The sequence below is a fragment of the Plectropomus leopardus genome, chromosome 18, assembly GCF_026936395.1.
Source record: "Plectropomus leopardus strain MGB_pleo_1.0 chromosome 18, ASM2693639v1, whole genome shotgun sequence".
In the NCBI taxonomy this organism is placed as follows: domain Eukaryota; kingdom Metazoa; phylum Chordata; class Actinopteri; order Perciformes; family Serranidae; genus Plectropomus; species Plectropomus leopardus.
Genome location: NC_142193.1, coordinates 12,341,784 through 12,361,983, shown reverse-complemented (window position 1 = coordinate 12,361,983; position 20,200 = coordinate 12,341,784). Strand labels below are relative to the sequence as shown.

Sequence of the window (20,200 nt, the reverse complement as noted above, 5' to 3'; positions counted from 1 at the left end):
TTTGCTATTTTCTGTAATAAAACTGTTGAGCCTACAGAGAATGAGTAACGAGCCAATGTTTGGCCTTGAGCGCACAAACATTCAATATAGCCTGTTCGCCTTAACAGCGAGGAGATGATGCGCGCGCACGTCAGTGGAATCAAACTGAGATTGCGCGCGCAGGAGATGCTGGCTTTAATTGTACGCGCACGCGCTCCTGTGTGCTTGCGTTTTGGGGCTTATTGCGATTGCGCTCTGGCAGTCTTGAATTTGTCCCGCGGATGCATGTGAGGGGAAGCTCTCTGCCGTCTGCAAGCTCTGCAAAAGTGAGCAGGACGCGAGGCGGTGCGCACAGAGGAGAGTCCACAGAAGCGGACGTGGTGAGCGAAACAGTTTTTTGAGGACAAGGAGACGAAAGTGCAAGCTGCAAACATAACGGCAGCAGAAAATCTCCCAGTATAAGTCAGTATCTTCAGTGTTTTTCAGTAGACGCCTCCAGAAAGCTAATCGGAGGAGGTCTCGTGCGGTGTTCGCCGTCTGCTCAGTGTTTGACCAGGACTGCTCAGTGTGACCATCCGCTGCCCGGCTTCAGACGCTACGGTGCGCCCTGATGATGGACCAGCTCTGGTGATCCGGAGCACAGCCGCCCTGGACGTCAACAAGTCCACCGTGCTTTGAGAAAATGGGCTGTTTTTCCACCGTGGAGGGGAGGGCTTTGCTGTAACACCGGCGGATCATGGCAGGGGTACACGCTTCAGATGTTGTGTCGGGACATTTTCTGGAGCCTACCATCGGCGCCCCGCCAGCCCAGGGCGCGACTAACACAGCGGGGATCACCGGCGATGCGGCGGCGGTCACTCTGACCGGTACCCGGGCGTACTTGGAGGTGTCGGCCGCTGCCCAGGGCTACGGGGCCGAAGGAGTTTACACCAATGGACGGTACAGGGAGCACGGCAGTCCACGGATCGGGAGTGGCAGCCGTGATAATTCCGCCGAGAGAAGTCAGGGAGCTGGAAACACACCTTGCGGCATCATGAAGGTTGGTTGATTGAAACACTTAATTCTCCTTGTCAACCACTGTCAAGGTGACACAAGGGGAATCTGCTAAGTGGCAGCACTACATAACAGTGTGAGAAAAGACACACAAGAGTGGTCCACACATTTTCCAGGAGTCCTTAGAGTTCACCCATGAAAAATCAGGATTAAGATGGATTTGTTTTAGTAAATCTCTTTAGAAGTTTAACACAACCAGATGCATAAGGGAATGACCCCACCTTATACACCACACTCAAACCAACAGCAGATATACAATACAATGGTTCAAAATCTTCACTTAGGCTCCTCTATATTTTCTTAGCATGTAAATAGAATAGAATAGATAAACTTTATTGTTTGTCCCAACAATGAGGGAAAATCTCATTTGACAGGGCTCAACAATAAACACAATTCACATTTTAAACATACAAGAACAAATTTAAAACACACAGTAAAAACACTTAAAAAAGGGAGTGTTAAAACAGCAACAGATAAAAGCAGATTAACTTGCAGTGTCTATGATAGATTGTTCAGGGTGTTCATTGCAGAGGGAACAAAGGATTTCGTTTCTGTGTTGTCCCTGCATGTTGTGTGTCAAACCTACTGATGAAGTGAACATTTTGACATGAAGTCAGCTGTGCTATCATCATCTTGAAAAACTAATATTTTTATTGAGGTCCTAAACTCTTTAGACATGCAGGTTGCATCTTAACAGTCACTTCAAACAGAAGCAAAATGAGCTAGGTCATGCCATGCCATGTTGTATTTGCCACCCCAACATTGGGGTGGCATATACAACAACTTACACCCTTGGATTTATGTGTAACATAGAGATGCACGATAATATCAGGATGTCGTCAGCAACGTGATTTTTTGTGTTTTTTAACAACAAAGCGAACATGTACAAAACATCGACCCTAAGTTGAAGTACTTTTCTTATTTTGCACAATGAATGACTATTACATACACTAAAAAGCAGTGTTTTTTGTCTCTATCTGCCAGTCGGCCATTACGATAAGACTATGCATAATATGATGTTAATTCCACTCCACTAAAAGCACTAGAATTAGGTGGGAAAAAAGTTGATATATCGATATTGGTATTAGTTATTGGCCAAATGAGTTGTTGTATATTGGCAAAAAAAATCTAATATCGTGCATCCCGAGTGTAGGATACCTAATATTCTGCTATGGTATCTGGGTTAGAATACATTCCAAGAATAATAAAGTTTTTGGAGGAGTTGCTGTACACCTGGGGTAATTTTTTAACACTTGGCAATGCAGAAGTTATAGCAGGTTTTGTTGAAACAGATGGTGCACGTAATTTGGTACACTTTGATTTTTTTGCCTAATAAAAATCTGATTTGTGGGGCATCTCTCTCCTAAACAGCTCTTTCAGTAAATGGACGATATGATGTTAATATTTTTAATGGTTGCCCAGCCCTAATAAGTGCTCCCATTACTGGAGGTTAATCAACTGGTCTTCCACACTCTGAGATAGGCAGAATGGCAACTGCTCTCATATTTTACCTCATGCTATGCTTTTAGTGCATACGCATGCATTGTTTTTACAACACCGAGTGCAAGCAGTTGGCATGACAGACTGCATGGGGTCCTTGGTGGAGATACAAGTATTGCGTAGGTGGGACACACTGGAGAGTTGCGTGCTGTCATATCAGACCTTGCTTGCTTAGCAACTGACACAAAACATTGGCTAATTGTTTGTTACCCCCATTATTGGATTCCCTTTGGATGTGGGCCTTACAGTGCGCTCTTCCACAAACAATATGTATGTTTGTATGGACACAGACTCTGACATTCATGTCGACTGTTGTCAACGCAGTGGAATAAAAATAAAGGTAGAATTTTTCATCCTGAGGCTTTTCCTTGGTATTTACAACAAAAACAAAAAATCTTGAAATATCACATCCCGAAAGCCCTAAATCCCTCCTCTGCCTCCAAAACAATAAGTCCGTAGATTTGAAACTCATGAGCAAAACATGACAGGGAAGCTGGAGGGGATTGTGCTGTCTGAATGTGATTGATAACAAATCTTCAAAGGTCGATTCTGTGAATATCATGTTCACACGGTGTCAGAAAGTGATCCTGCTGGACTTCGCCTGCATGGTGTGATGAAGAATGGCGAATTCTCATGCATTGTCTCCTAAAATAACCAGGGACAGCTCTGAAAATGAGTTCATCAGTGGTGATGCACAAACCCATTAACTGTACCTGAGGCTGTGTCGATGTAACCGAGGCCTGAGCTCACTGCGCTGGAATGAAACGGCCTCTGTGGTATAGTTTGAATTCAGGAGAATCAGCATACTGGAATGACATGAATAGTTGGTGGACTCTTGTCCCTTGAATGACTCTCGACGGTGGCTTGTTATGACCCCAGTAGAGATCAATTATACTCTCCCTCAGTGCACTGACATTTCCAAGGCTTCTTCTTCATATTTGTATTTTACGCTGATCAGCTGAATAACAGGGAAACTGCACTGTTAAAGTGTGCACAGCTTGAGGAATTCCCTTCTTTTATGTCTCAGCTGCACTTCAGACACTTCTGCAGAGATTAAACAATTATTAAACTGCGTTTTTTTTTTTAAATAGAATATCAGTAGACTTCAACAGATCGTTTCCCAAACATTTTACCGGTCTGATGCTTCTTCTTCTCAGGAACATTTCAAGTTGACAAAGTCCCTCAGGTATATCTTGTTAGCAAATATTACCTCAGTTACTTGTCTTATGCTGGTCACACGGCCCTGTAGAACAGGTTTGAGCATTTAAGATATTCAAGGTGAAACACTCCTGTCGCACAGCCTGAAATATGTCTTGTACCATTTGATACTGCTTCATGTTCACCAGGTGTGTCTAAGTAGGGTTTGATTTGCTCAAGCACCTCCAGAATGATGCATCGCACATTATAGTCACGAATTGATTCGCACTGTTCGAGCAGAGTATGGCGGGAAACTGGGTCAGTCATTCTGTAGACTTGGTTCATGTATAGCTTCAGCACAGCCGCCCACACTTGAGCAACTCTTCGCTTTATGTGTGTGTGTGTGTTTGAGTGGAGGTTTAAAAGGTGAAGGGGCCATCGGTCCATGGGAATAGGGAAGCAAATGAGCAATTACTGCACTGCATTACCTCATTAACTTGGCCCCTTGACAAGCAAATCTTTAGAAGAGAGGAGTTTCTGCGTCCATCCCTTCAGCGGGAATGCAACTTTGTCCTCTTGCCATTTCCTCAGCGAGGTGACAGAGTCATGTTGGAGAGGCTGCAAAGTGTCTAGAGGGGGGTTTGTGATGCAGCCTTGTTATGTAATGCTGGACTGTGGACAGCTGCAAGGCCGGCTCCAGCCTGGCTGCTGGGTGGATGGAACTGACAGCCAACACGACAAGAGACGGAGCATGATTTTACTAAGAATTTAAGGATGATGTTGTTGTATCTCTCATAACTGCACCTATCCCAAATATTTGCCATATCTTTCCTTCCTTTATTCACTCTTTTCTCCCTGTATTCCCAGCAATCCGAAGAGCTCTTAACCTTAGCAGCAGATTAAAGGTCAAATATATATTTGCAGAGATCTAAAAAGACAACAGTTCATGGTCAGGTTAAAAGGAATCCAAAAAAACAAAACAAGGGAAAGACATCAATGATGTAACATTGTTAATGTCTATCTGGAATAAAGATCAATAAAGATCAGACACAGTTATCAGTCTGTCTTGCATAAGGTCCTCTCTCCCATCCACCTCTGCTCTCAGCCTCCATGAGTGGCAGGATATCAATTCATCTTCTCATACATGACCTCATATAATAGATTTGAGTGCCAGCATGACCCAGTGAGCCCCTCATCAGCTCAAGAGTGTACCGGGATGCTCAATAAGGGGCATGAATGATAGACTTATGGAGGGGTCAATCCTGTCGACTGAGAGCTAAAGCCTTTCAGAATGAGTGAGAAAGAGAACATCCTAGAGGAGGAGGTGATACTTTGATTTTCAATCAATCTAAAGCTGCTTTCACACCGATGTGTGGCAGCTGCCCTGCAAGAACATCCCCCCAAAAAGCAAAGCATTTTTAAAAGCGGCTGCTAGTAATGCAGTGACAAGCAGGTGCTTCAGTGAACATCACTGGCAGAAATGCAAGGTAGCTTGTAGCTGCATACAAAACACTGAAATGACCACATTTTCTTCTTTTTCTTTCTTTTTTTATTTTAATGAAATAAGACTTAATAAATTAATGTATGGGAAACACTGGTTTTCTGTATGAAGTGCATGCATATGCCCATGAATATCTGGTGGGAGGGACTTAGGATAGAAAAGGGAAGGTTGCAGGAAGAGGGTGTATTTTCATAATCTGCAGTTTTTTTTTTTGCTTGTTTCATTTTCCAGGTTTCTGCCTCCACCAGCTTTAAAAGTGTTTTCTGAGAATACCTTGTTATTGTTTTTCAAAGCACAGACAATTCCGGGGTTGAAAGCAAGAAACTTGAGGTGTAACTTGATATCCAAACCTGCCTCTTGTGAAGTGATGCATTCTGCCACTATCCTTCCAACCCTCCTTTTATTCACTGACTATACAGTATAAATAGAAAAAGCAGTTCAGTGCTGTGTTTGACCACCTCTGGCCCTGATAACAGCTCCCATGCATCATGCCACAGACTCAACAGAGGACCTGTAGTATCCCAGTCTTAAAGCTGGCCATGCAGACATGAGTGTCTTTCATAACTGCCCAAACTTGATGGATAGAGGATTCTTTATTATGGTGCATCTGAGTTCATCCCACATGGGTTCACTGATATTGATATCATGGATGGCCGCTTAGTCATTTTATGTTAATATTTCTAGAATCTGGAGGATCTCTTCATTATAATAAACTAGATTACTGTTTTAAAAAAATCTGTCGTCTGGGGCTTAATAAAAGTGGATCATGTTATAATGTGAAGCTGTACTCTGGTATCAAGTCATTGATTCTATAGACCCTGTGAAAAGAGTTGGATACTGTCCTCTGTGATGGAAATTAGTTGAGGCATCCACAGATATTACTTTATCTGTTTCTTTTACACTTCTCTGCAAATTGTCAGATACCGCTTCACATGCAAAACAAGTGTGGAGATGAAGCTGCTGATGCATGCATTTGTTTATTTATTAATGCATAGACTTATGCAAATAGAAAGGGTGGCCCCACTCCCTCAGCACAACATGTTGTTTCCACTGGAATATAGATTCTTACTCAACCACATCGGCTCCCCGTGCATCCTTGAGTTTGCACACATCTCATAAACTGGTATTTGTAACCAAATGATGATGTTATTTCCTCAGTATCACCCAAAGCATTTAAACTCACTTAAATTAGAAATTATTTTGTCAATAATTTTCAGTTTGTTTGCTGGCAAGCTCAGCTTGATAATTGCTCAGTAGTTGCAACAAGTGACTGCTGATGTTCCAAAATATTTATCGACTGTTGCTTTTAGGTACTGACATATTGTTGTTTTATATGTTTAAGGCAGGTGTGATTGTATGGCCATTCACTTATTTATCAATGCATTTATCAATTACAAGTGCATGTCTTTGTTTTATCTTCTCGCAGCAGCAACAAAGTGAATATTATCAACATTCTCAGTATATGTAAATTGCCTTATGTCAGTAGTGCCAGCGGACAGTCAAAAGCAGTGCTCAATAGTAATTATTTTTCTACTTTTGTATTTAGCTGCAGTGTATTATATTTTCAGAAAGCCTCCCAGTGAAGGAAACTCAAGTGTGTTTTTCTTTGTGACATTTCAAAAATTTACTCAAAAACCTGTTTTATGATGTAGCTGTCTGGGATCTGTGAGACAGGAGCATCTTAACAATGGGTGTAGAAAAATATTGATACTTTCAAGTACCACGATATTATGTTTTTTGATGCATTTGTATAATTTTGTGTTGCATATATCCCCAAACTGTAAGATCCTTCAGTGATGTAATATATCTTAAGCCATCTGACTCTTCCAATCCAATGTAACAGCATGTCGCTAGCGTGTTAGAGACTGTGATAAATACTCATGAAGATTCCAGTGTTCTGGTAGCATAAAAAAGTAAACAAGTTAGATTTCTTAAAGTTGAGCAGTTGTGCTTTTGTTTTTATTTATTTATTTTTTGTCGGTCAGTGTGCAGTTTACTACTAAGGATGTTTCAGTCCCCTCATTTAGTTCCATGCTTCCATGTTGCTCTGTGATACAGACAGCTGCAGACACAGAGGCTGCTTCCTGGTCAGGCTAGGTGATAACAGTACCTTCTACCTTCTGCGTAAAAGAATTAACAGTTCACGGCAACTTAATGATTTTTTTTTAAGTGTGTTCTTAATACAGTGAAGTTTTCCAATTAAGATTTTTTTTATATTGAATCGTACCCCTGTATTGTGATATGTATCAGATCTCCATATTCTTGCCAACACAGACCCCTGTTTTTTTATTTCTGCCCTATGATGGATCCCATCAGGCTGCCTCTGCCCCTGACTATTGTTTGGCTAATGTGAGATTTGGTTGATCCTGTCGAGGACTTAGGACACCTCAGTACAAGCCTGAACTTATAACACTGATTACATTTAGTGGGATGATCTGAGATGATGATGATGAGAACTGGAATAAGAGCGTGTCCACGCCTCACTGCTCATGTCACAGGCTTACGTAGATTAAGAGCTTCATCCAAAAAAATTAATTCAAAGTAATGAAATATGGAAAGACATCCAAAAATGTGGAATAAAATGCATGTGTCTAAGGATTTTAAAGTAATTCCCATGTCTCCTGCAGCAGCACCCCATGCTGAACGCTTAGATATTTTTGGAAAACAGAGATCTGCACTGCATTGGGAAGGAGGCAGCAGAAGATGTGAAGTGGTGATTACAGACGTCTGGGACTGCTGAATCATCGCTTGCTCTCTTGGCTGCCTTTCTCAAAGCAGCAATCTGCAAAATACAAACATCTCAAATAGGCCTCTTTGCATCTGAATCCACGGTTTCATGTCAAATGGGGAGCAAGTTTTATAAAGGTCACTAAAACACTAAGAAACACTGAACTCAGGAGCCCAAATACATTAACAAGAGTGATTATCTTCTCAGTTGAGCCAGATGGAGCTGTGATTTACAGTATTAGTTTTATGTTTTTGTTTGGTTTGTTAGTTCAAGATTATTTGATAGACCTTGTAAGTTTCTCTTGTCTCTCCAAAATATGTTATCTCTTCAAGCTGCATCGCTGTTATTTATCAGATGAAAGTAGGGAAAAGACGAGGAATCTGGAAGAAGGGGAAAATCAAATAGATCAGTCACACTCTGAGTTTCTATTGAGACATATTTAAGCTTGGTTTCGAACACCTTTTACAACTGTAATTTGTGTCAGACTTTGAAAAAACCCCTGGCACTGAAATGTGTCATCTCTCCAACTTCTGTTTGGGATAGGAACCAGGACCCTTGATTTACTGGTTAACGGTCAACCATTAACCAATAAATCGGTTAACCGCAGAGCATATTTCTGACTGGTTACATATGTTGATCTATAGGTTAATTTTCCTACTACTCAGTTTACTGCACTGCGCACCCTCCAGGTCTGGAAGGAGCTACATAGCTAGCAATTCAAGGATTACCGCTAGTGATGCCGTCCTGACCCAACAGCATTGCTATGAAAACAATATGCACTCCCTCCGATATGGTGGATCAAATTTGAGCTTTAGCATTGTTGACTATATTATCACTGTTAGCTCTGTTAGTGCCATTAGCAGTGTCAGCACAGCTTATGGTGCTAACATAGTTCACAATGTTAAAGGATTTTTTCAGCTCAAGATGAAGCTGCTCACTGGGACCAGGGGAAAGCTGGAGGGTGAGTACAGTGTTTCCCCACTAATGCGTTTCTCTACTGGGACAGCATTACTGGCTGTAATCACTGAATGAGCAGCACCATAAGTGAGTAAATGTTAGCTTCTGACTGACCTGGCTGGTGCATAGTGCAGAGCAGCCGAGGAGTTGAGACCAGAGGTTTGGCAGTGGGCAGGCTTCCACGTGATAACACAGCTGACTGGCTGTCTATCAGCAAAGTCAACGGAAAAATAAAACAGGCTAAAAGGCAAGACATTTATAAGTAGGGTTATGGAAAACCAGGAAAAGTCGTGAAATTCCACAATTATGTTTTCCAGGTCTGTAAAAGTCATGGAAATAGTAAAAAATAATCCAAAGATCTGAAAAAGTAATGGAATTTTTTTTTTTGTGTAATGAAATTGTGGTAGTAATCTTCTTTGGATAACCTTCCACGTACTCTAAAATAACTCTAAATTTATTTTTTGGAGCTGATGACATAATGTGGCCTGAAAATGAGTTAGTATGTGACAAGTTTTTTTTTTACCATCACTTGTGTTTCTTCATTTTCTCCCATGCTCCATCTCTCCCTTTATGTATGCCCACTAGATGAAATTATGTTTGAATTGAGTTTAATTTTATGTTTGAAAAAAGCTGGACAACTAGGGTAGAAACTCATTTTTAAAGCAGATAATGGAAAGGGTCATGGAAAGGTTTTGAATTTTTGTCCATAAAAATAATCATTTATATTGCAAAACATTAAACTTTCACTGCCTCTAAATAGATAGCACTTTGAAATGCAGCGTTAAAAAAGTGGGTATGCCAGACTACAAGGAAAGGCCTCTTGTATTTATGTCTTCTTTTTTTCTACAAAAGTAACTGGTTAGTTACTGGTTAATGGGTGTCAACCTATTGAAAGCAAAATGAACCCAAAATGACATCTCTAACCGGTAGCTACAGTTTCAGATTAGTAATGCTAATTAGCAAACACTAGACTAGACTAACTGCCCTGACAAGGATTTGATGTGTTTAACTTTCCTTGAACTCTTCCCCTTGCTGAGAGACGTCGCCGACCAGTAGAGTTCCTCTTGCCCTTGTGGCCTTCCACCTCTTGTTTAAAGGGGGTTGGGTTGTTTAAAGTTGCCTCTTAATCCGTCCTCTGCCTTTATTCCCTTAAAGGATAATGACTTGAGCTGGAACCTCAATTACCCATGTGTCAAATTGGGCCCCAGACAAAGACAACTCTCTCAAACAAGAACAATTGATTTGATTGGACACCGCCAGGGTGTGTTTAGGGTGATGCCTTATCTTGATAATGCTTGCGGGACGCGTGTGACAGTGATGACACCACAGCGGGGGCAGGGTGCCGGGCGTTTTATTGTACGTGTGGTCCGACCTCGTGACAGAGAAAAATCTCTGGGCAGGACACATCGGGAGATGAAACCTGAAGGGTCTCCCAGGATAGCTGTTCAAGGACATAAGTAAGGATAAGTAATATTCAGATTTGTCAGGCTGGATGTTTTCCAGGTTCATCTGCACTAGAAGAGTCTGATGGATGAAAGGTACAACATGTCTGTGAAAGATGCTCCACCTGGCTTTGCTCTGACATGTTTTTTACAGCCTGTATTGGAACATGTGGCACATCCTCTCAGTCACATTTTTTCCTCTTGTTAATGTGCAGTAAGACAGGAAGGGAATGTACCATCTGAAGAGTACTGTGTGACTGAGGGTGATGAAACAGTTTGCAATAGTCAAAACAGCCCACCAAAATAAAAAGTTGTTCATTTTTTAACGTCTGACAGCAATATCAAATCTGTTATTACCCGAGAATGCATTGCTTTATTGCATCCTGTTCAACACTCAAGACTATTCACAAGAATCATGTTTAATTTTGTGCTACTCTCGTTCTTTTATTTTTTTTCGGTCACGACGTGTAGCATACGTGCTTCAAGTCTCACATCTGTTTATATTACAGATTTATGTGTGAATCCGAAGCTTTCCCCAGGTAATCCCGCTGATGGGAGGGCAACACAGGAGATGAAGGCGGTTCTTTTTCTTAGGGTTTCTTTCAGTACGCAACTTAATTAAAAAGAGCAGAAAAGGAGGGTAACAGGTAAGACCAGCGCCAAGTCCTCAATGGCCTGGCTTTATTTACTCAGACAGTCAATCTGTTGGTTTGGCCTGCCGGAGGGAGCGCACTGTCTTCACGTCCGCACCATTTCATTCTTCTGTTCCCCCTCCTCCTCCTCCTCCTCCTGCTGCTGCTCAAGGTGGTCTGGTGCCGCTATCTCTGTGCCTGACATCAGAACAGAGAGAGGACGATTAGTAGAATGAACGGTGTGATGGATGAATTAGGACCTGTGCGCCTCTGTGCATGTGTGTGGTCATTTTCAGTTGCAGTCCAGTATTTTAAGTGACAGCAGTGGACGTTAATGGTGAATGTTACAGGACTCTTGCAAAGGAGGGAGGAAATACCTCACGCATAGTTAATCGTAACAGAAAACTAAATGTTTCAGACCTGCTTCCTGAGAGAATGCAATAAGATGAGGAGAAACGAATGACTGAGGAAGAAGAGAGAATTGAGGAAGGAAGTGATGCAACTTGGCCATATGACCTTGTGGGTGGATGTGCATTAAGGCATTCCAGAGCGGTTGAGATGTTAGGACATCATGGATATTATTAGGTGTTTCAGTATGCTGTGTGTGTGTGTGTGTGTGTGTGTGTGTGTGTGTGTGTGTGTGTGTGTGTGTGTGTAGTCTGAGTCATATACAAGTCAAGCTGTCTAACAGCTTTTTCCATACATATATGTAGACATGCAGGTTATCATCAGTGTGTGTCAGACCTCATTGTGGGCAACAAATATTGATCGCTCACCACAGTTATCTCGAATTTAACTGAAGGCACATTCTGCTGCACTTTTTGGTAGTTTCACCACTGGTCAAATACAGTGGTTATGCAAGAGTGTAAGGTTGTGTTAGGAGGTTTGAACTTCCACAGATATGAGTGGAGACTTCTCTTGTGGAGCTACTGAAAAAACCCTCTGGCTTTCTTTTGCTGTCTGGTTTCTGTATTTTCTCTCCCTTGTCAGTGTGGGTGCCAGTGTCGTTCCTGGGTTCTGTCTACTCTGCGGTGCTATATTTGCTTTCTTATTTCTTATTTTATTATTTTTTTAACTTTGCGTTCCTCCACCCTTGCATTCTGTCTAACCTCGCGCCATGTCAAGCAGCAGCAGACCACAGACCTCAGTTTATTTATAGATTTGTAATCGTGGGTTTGATCTTATAGTCATCTATTCTGAAAGCTGAACAGCACAAAGTGCTTTTTTATTTTTGTTTTTGAGGTCTACAAAGTGAAGCAGGCTGCTGTGTTTTCAAGGTGTTATTGATAGACATCATAACAAGATTATCCTCTGATCAGTTTGCAGGTTTCAGTCATGTAACTTGGCGTGGTGGGTGTCAAACCTCAATCCTTTTACTGGAACTGACTGAAATGTGTTGTTGGCATATCAAAACTGTCAAATACTGAAAGCTCTGGAGCAAAGTTTTGTTTTCTTATTATTTCAACATGAAATCATTGTGCTACTTTAGACTTCAGTGTTTTTATATTTGTGCATATAAATGCACAAATAATATAGAGCTTTGCTAATGCTATAGATGAATCCTAATAACTCCCCTACCACCACCAACAGGCCACCATTTCAATTTTTAAACCAAATACATTGTGTGTACATGTACAAATACATGCGCAAACAACAAGAGCTCTCCGAGCGCTCATAGCTCTGCCAAGGCGAATGTCTTATCTTGCAATGTTAAAGCAAGTGAAAAATAATTTGTGTATCTCCCCGTATCACAACGCAATACATCTCAATGCATTGCAAAAGCCAGATGCAAAGATTATGCATGATACTGAAAGCACACCATAGAAATCTTTTACCTGTGAAAAACTTGTGATCAGGTTTATTTAAATTGTAGCACTGAGGTGACACGGCTATGAGAGGAACATCTCAGTGTTCAATACCGTGTTCTAGCTTTTGGGCTTTTTGATGAATAGTGATGCTCATGAACAATAGCGGAGATGCTTGTTGTATTCTGACGTCTTTTTACCACTCTGGTTGATGATAACCAGCCACTGGTACACAGACTTTGCCAGGGATTCACAGATGGTGCCATTTTTCTCTTTGTCCTAGTACAGATGGCACAAGATAAGGACATTTTGGGGCTTTAAGCACAGGATCTGAGTGGGTTTTTGATTGGAAAGGGATATGAAGTGCAATTTAATTGTCTTGTTTGATTTGATAACTGACAGGGTTTTTTTTTCAACCTTAGTATTTGCCTGTATAACAAAAGTATAAGAGGAAAAATGCTATTGGTTAAGCTCTTCCGTTCATGCATTTGTGTTTTTGTTTAATGTTTTGTTATAATTTACCGGTAGTTGTGGTGGCTGCCCACACATTAGAAGAAATCGCATGTGCCTTTATTGATGAGCTATTCTTAAACTGCAACACCTACACAGGCTGAACACGAGATGAAATCAAATGTACCACAAATCTCTCACATTAGATGTTCCTCTTCCGCAAGAGATGCTAAATTTTAACAAGAAAATCAGAAACAGAATGAGAAATGTGAAACAAACACAAAAACAAACAAGCAGGCAGGTAAACTAAAAGGTGACAGACACTGATACAAAAAAGGCAGATTTAGTCACAATCATGTGCCAGGTGTTAGTGCAACATGTCACACATAAGTGTACTATACCTCGTCATCAGTATCTTTACATGGTCAGATTATTCCCTCCAGACATATATGAAACTGTCCCACTGTTCCTTAAACTTGTAAGTTTTCAAGTCCAGTCTTACCAACATCTTTTTGCATGTAGTAGTTTCCATAATTTGAACTCTCCACATATTCAGTGTAGGAGCTTGAGGCTCCTTCCATCACATTAGAATCATCAGGGCGCAGGTTATTAGGCCAGTTTTTTAATATTCTAAACACAATTTTTTTTTTGGTTGGCACTACAGTTTTATATTTTTAATAATTACTGTTCATCCCAACTCTTGCACAGATGTGACTGAGACCATCTGCTTGTTTTTTTTTTTTTTTTAAAAAAAAGATGTTGAACTGGCTGCTTCTTGTTCCTTTCGTGTCCTTGTTCATGATGCCTGTGACCTGAACCTGTGTTACCCTGGAGCATTTTTCCAGAGGTTACACTGCAAGCACGGGCATGTCACTCACACATTCCACTTACGCTCTAAGCAGACACGCACACACACACGCTCACACATGCACACAGTACTAGCATTTCCTTTGCAGCGTCAGTTTGTTTCTCTGCAGCTTATACTGAATACATTATTTACGGTTTCTTCTTCAGGGCTTTACTAAATCACTTCTTTTCACAATCTACAATTGTGTTTTCAGCACAGTGAGGGAAGGCTCTGTGTATGTGTGTGTGTGTGTGTGTGTGTTCATCTCTTGTGTATTACACATGCATCTAGATGGTTTATGTATGTTTGCAATAGTGAACAGTATGTGTTGCTGAGAGAGGAAGCCTTCAGTCATCTTTGAGAATAAGTAAGAAATGAGTTTGGGGATTGGAGGTTTATGTTCAGCGGTCTCATGCGATCTCATGCGTTCACATGCGTTCACATGCGATCCCAGCTTTCCATCTGCTCTGGGCCTCTGGTCCACCAGGCCTTGGCCGCTCAATGTTCTGCCTATCAATTTGTATATGTATGTTTTCTTTAACAGTATACAGTTTGTGTGTGTACGGGGAGTGGGCTGGGCTTTGCTGTGACTTTGGAGTGAGTGATTTCATGTGTGTTCTTTGCACTGCATGTGTAGGGGTCTTAAGAGAGATAGATCGGGACTTTACAGTGTGAAATCTGATACTGTAGGGTGAGCTCTCCCCTGAAGCTGGGAAAATAAGAGAGGAAGAAAAGTGGGTGATGACAGCGAGAAAGTTCACTGATGTTGGTTTTCTTGACAAAAATGAAGAAGCATAGTCAAAAGAAGGTACGTTTTAACATTTTAGATTTGTTTGTCCCTCATTCCCTCATTAAATTTTCATCTTGTAAAGAGCAAAATAAAAAGCGTGTGGGAAGTGTGGTTACACTTCACTAAAGAAAGAAAATTCAAGATTTGCACCAAAGTCAAAGAACTATAGGACTCCAACACTACTTGCAAATGCTGCTGCAACCAACATTTTTGCATACGTGCAACACGTTTTGACAATTGACGCTGCAATGCTAAACTGGAATGAATTTTATTTCCACCAACTTGTGTTTATCTCTGCTTCTTCGGCTGCTGTACTTCCTGCTGAGCCTCTCAGCGAGGAGCAAACACCTTTTTTCCCTCACAGCAAGAGGAAAAATGAGTCAGGAAAGGGTCGATAAAAGTCACAGAACAGTGACTAAACAAGTGGTGAAAAACCCACATCCTTTCAGAACAGCAGAATCCCTGTGGTTTACCCCCCACCCCACCCTCTCATATTCCTCCCCCCAAAAAACAACCAAGTCTTCCATATTTGAGCTCTAACTAGACTTCACTAGAAACCATTTTTAATAGTAAAGGCCTAATGTAAGTTGTGTTGGGCAATACTTGCTTAATTGCCTTGTTAACGCATTGTGTCTCTGATTCTGGTTTGGTTGAAATAAACCCTTAATTCACCAGAGTAGATGAGAACATATGCTGGCTTTAGAGGTTATTTTCCTTGCTGTCTCTCTCACACACACTGTATTTGTACACACACAGCAGGTCTCTCTCATTATTTGGAAGCAGACCATTAAATAAGCAAAATAACATGACCAAAATTCCCCAAAAATCACCCAAAACAAACAACCAACAATGTGCTCAGCTAATTGCCAATAGCCTATGTAATTGTCCACTTGCCCAACCTTTAGAGAAACCCAGGAATCCATCCCAAAACCAGGAAATTCATTATCGCTTCCAGTTCCAGTTCCAGTTCCCTCATCTCAAAGTCAGTGGGTTTTTTTAAAATGTTTTTTTGGTTAGATGCCTGAAATATGTCTTTAAATACCCCACTCGCAGACTCTGAAGCTTTTTTGTGTCTTTAAAAAGGCAGTAGCTGACAAGTGGCTAAATGAGAATACAGAACGTCATCACCCTGATCTGTGGCAAACAGCTTTACAGTCTTGTTGTGTTGGCGGCTTTAAATTATGCAACTGTAGTGAAGTTCATTTATAGCCTAATATTAGCATCTGGCAATTACATTTAGGCTTCAAAATTCTGAAAAGTAGCATTTGTTTGTGAAGATTATCTTGCTGTACAAAACATGTAAGTATCATAAACATTTGTTTGCCAAAAACCTTATTTTTTAGAGTAATCCAGAAGCCAATGGAAAAATCCCATAGACTTTTTGACGAGGAACCCGGGTGAAGCTAACTTCCGTGTCATCACTGGGGCACTCAATGGATTTCCAATCTTCCATAAAGCCATTAGTTGCACTTTGCATTCATAGACCTGAATCCATTATATATTGACTCCACTTTTTGTCAAAATTTTGGTTGTCATTGCGAGGTAATGTGGTTGGGAGCAGCAACTCTCCTTTATGGTCCATTCAAGGAAACTCTGATTTTGACAGTCCTGAAAATAAAATAAAACTACTACTAATAAAACTAATCATTCATGAGCTCTGTTGTCTGAAAATCATCACCGGAAGATCAACATTAAACAAACGGATGCTGTGAATATGATGACCAGGGTTTGATTTGTCCCTCCAACAAAAACATTGCTGTTTTTGCAGCTAACTTTGAAGTCTTAAAATTTAAAATAAAATCCTAAAGTACTTAAATGCATCATCAAGGAATAGTATTAAAACCACTTATGCTTATAACAACAGTAACATGTCAAAAATGGGACTTTTAACATCAAAAATGGGACTTTTAACATTTAAATAGACCATTTTTTTTATATTAGATATTCATACTGTGGTGAAATGGAAAAAAAACAAAAAACTAATGGCTGCTTGGAGGCGAATGAATCTAAAATCTGAAAAGTGCATGCAATTTGCAGTTAATGGGCAAAAACATGCCAAATAACCAGCTTGGCCTTTGAATTAATTTCTATTGCCAATGCGTACTTTTTATGTGGGCACCTTGTTAATGCCATTACATAATGTCAGATTCCAATTAGCCTGAACAGAGCAGGTCAGTCAGCGTAAGTGGGTACAAATTCTCAGCACAGGGTGACCCATTTGTCAACAGCCTTGACAATGTGTGTGAGAGGAGCACTTGTTGTCATGTGCCTTCTTTAGATGGGAGCAGTGGAGGAAAGACAGTTTACCCATGGTAGCAGGAATCTAATTTTATTTGAATGCTTGTACAGGGTTGGATGCACACACATGAGCAAGTTAAATTTTGAGTGCATGATTGTATGATTGTTTGAAAAGGTCAGACACTCATGCAACAGGAAAGTCTGTTTGGTAATCAGGCAGAATTAGGGTCAGTGTGTGGCTCTGATTGTCAGCGGGTTGCTGGATGCTGATGGGTGTGGGTGGCATGGGCCAAAAATAAACATGAGAATCTCAGTCTAATTAATTGAGAGCTCAGCATTGATCCGTACAAAGGATACAAGTGTCTTAAAGCATCATGTCTGACACATTTAAAGCTATTACAGTTTTCAAATAACAGTGATGCATGAGTTAGAAACTCTGAATGACAATAATTAACTTCATGCTTGGCATCGCTGGTTTATGAGTGAAGGTCATAATTTTGGTTTTGAAAGATTTGAATGTAACCAGATCATTTAAAAGGAGAATAATTTTTGACAGATTGTTTTTCAAGTGGATTTAACTTTCCTGCACATCTAAATCTCCTGTTGCAAGAGGGCACTGATCACAGTAATTTACAGTGAAAACTTGATTATTTTGAAGGTTATTCCCTTTAGGGGATAAGAACACTTTATTAAAGTATTTTATAAAGAACAGAACTTAATAAGAGAAATAAAACACGGAAGGTATCTCTTTAGGCAGGAGTCTTAAGTGTTTTTCAGCTTAAGTGCCCCTTAGGTGGAAAAGAAATGAAGCAGGGACCCCCTGCTGCATATATAGTGTAAAATTGCTTTGCATAATAAACTGTGCAGATGGAGGTTGTCAGGCAGGAGGCCAGATCAGCCTGAGGCTGCAGTCTTAGCTTGTATTTGCTCTTCCGGTAGGTAAGGAAGGAAACTGCCAAAGGCAAGATATGTTGGATTCATGTTATCATGTATTTCCAGTTAAATTTTGATTTGTAAAGTGGGGGCCCTTCTATAGTAAATCTGAGGACCTCCTAGAGCAGGCATGTCCAAAGTCCAGCCCAAGAGCCAATCATGTCCCATGGACCAATTTTACACAGCCCTTGGCTTGACTTTCTATATGTGGCCCACCACACATTATTGGTTAATTAAGCATGATCACTTTGCATTTTTCCCTTCACCTCATAATGGCGATTACCTAACAGCAAATATTTCCTGCTAGGTAGCAGACATGGCCACAGCAAAGAAGCATTAAGTCAAAAGTGGCATCTTTAAGATGGAGATCACGCTATAGGGCTACAACGAAGTCCCCCCTTTACACTTCCTGTGCATTTTTAAACAGAACCATCATTCCGCTCTAGCGTGTGATTATTCACTGTACACATGATCAAAAGAGGCAGGACGTTTAACACATGAGCATCCGCCCCCAGTGTGACACATAATATATTCATCTGCAGTGCTTTCTACATGTTAATAACAATCAGTTACCTTCTCTGTTGTGAGGTGGCTGATCTTGTCCTCTAGGAGGGTATGGAGCTCCTGAATCTTATTGTTTTCCCAGTTTGCAGACATTTATGGCTGCTGTTCTTCATCTTTGAGTTTGCTGCCAAGCTAACAGCTGTTTTTTAGATCTCCCGTGGTGGGTCGCACACCTAAACATGTTGTCAGAACGTCACCGCCGTGCTGCCCACGGTCACGTCTTTCCGCCTTTACGTTTTACACAGACCCCGTAACGGTTACTGTTACGACCACTCTGCCCCCCCTCTCTGCGATCAGACATTATATACAGAAGGGCAAGACGGCATCAGGAGTGGTGGGAAGTTGAATACATTCTCACCCTTTTTTTAACCCATGCAAGAAGCAGCTGGCCCTCATTCAAAAAAATTGGACACCCCTGCCCTAGAGGTCCCCCCTGGACCCCCTTTTGATGACCCAGGTTTTAAGGAATAGTTTGATATTTTAGGAAAAGGTTGTTTATTGCTTTATTGCTGTAAGTTAAGGCATTTTCTCACTAAGTCCTTAGTTTTTGCATGCTTTTCTACACTGAGTCGTTGCATAGCCTAAATTTACAATACACAACACAATATAAAGACACAATTCCTTGCTGTCACTACTCTCTGCCCACTTCTTCCAAAAATTTTAATCCAGACGAAGGTTTGGGAGTTGATGGGTAGATATGATTGACACAATATTAGGTAGTAGCTAGCTTTAAACAACCAACAATTTTGGATAAAAATACAGACTTGGTGTGCAAAGGCCTTTAGAAAAGAAAATTCGTACCACTCTAAATATGAAGCTACCTCCTGCTTTTGGTTAGCTCAGCTTAACATAAGAACTGGAAGCACGAGCAAACACCTAGCCTGCTCTGTTTAAAAGTAGCACTTTGTTGGATGTTAAATGTTGTAATAAGATAATGATTTGTAATCGGGCTGCTCTGTTGAATGTTGCTCACCAATGGAAATAGAAGAAAAGGGGGAGGGAGAAGGAGAAAGTCAGTGAGCGATGAAAGAAGTATGAAAAGGCAGAAGGGATAGAGATAGAGAAATAGAAAAACTGGGAGGGCACTGTGTGTTCTACAGCTATAGGCCATTAGCACCTTCAGTTGGCAGTCATCCTGAGCTGTGAGGACTGCAGTCTTCTCCCAGCAGCCCAGTCACGAAGCAGGAGGATGCAGAGAGACACAGACAGTATGATGGTGCAAAGCCATACATTTTGCATGTACCTGCTTCAGTGGAGCCATGAGGGTGCTCCTCCTGTCACTTCACCTGAGTATAGGCCCTGTCTCTCCCGTCCACAAGAGGTTTGAGATGACAAAGGCAGCTCCCTCTGACAATTGTTTCCAACTGAAAAATGTTGCTTGTGTGAGGACTGGGCAGGCCCTGTTTGCTTCGAGACTGTCACAAATGTGTGAGTTATTTGGCAGTTGTAAGGCTCCACTTTGAAATAAAATGTAATAGGTGGTTGTTGAGACAAAACAAAAGTGTGTGTGTCTGGCAGATTGGGATAGTCAGTCACAGGGATTGAATGTGTATGTGTATGTGAGTGAGTATGTGTGTGTGCTTGTGTATTTGTACTTGCTACATGGTGAGGACGGAAACATTTCTTGACCAACAGAATGGGGAC

At 41.1% G+C, this 20,200-nt stretch overlaps 1 protein-coding gene across 1 annotated transcript in view; it reads left to right on the top strand.

Moving 5' to 3' along the window:
* The first annotated feature begins 227 nt into the window (after positions 1-227).
* Positions 228-20,200, top strand: part of LOC121956483 (inactive phospholipase C-like protein 2) — an 82,340-nt gene continuing 62,367 nt past the window's right edge. The window contains exon 1 of the mRNA XM_042504726.2: positions 228-1,018. Within this exon, the coding sequence (XP_042360660.1) occupies positions 716-1,018 (303 nt within the window). The 5' untranslated portion in view covers positions 228-715. The remainder of the gene's footprint in view (positions 1,019-20,200) is intronic.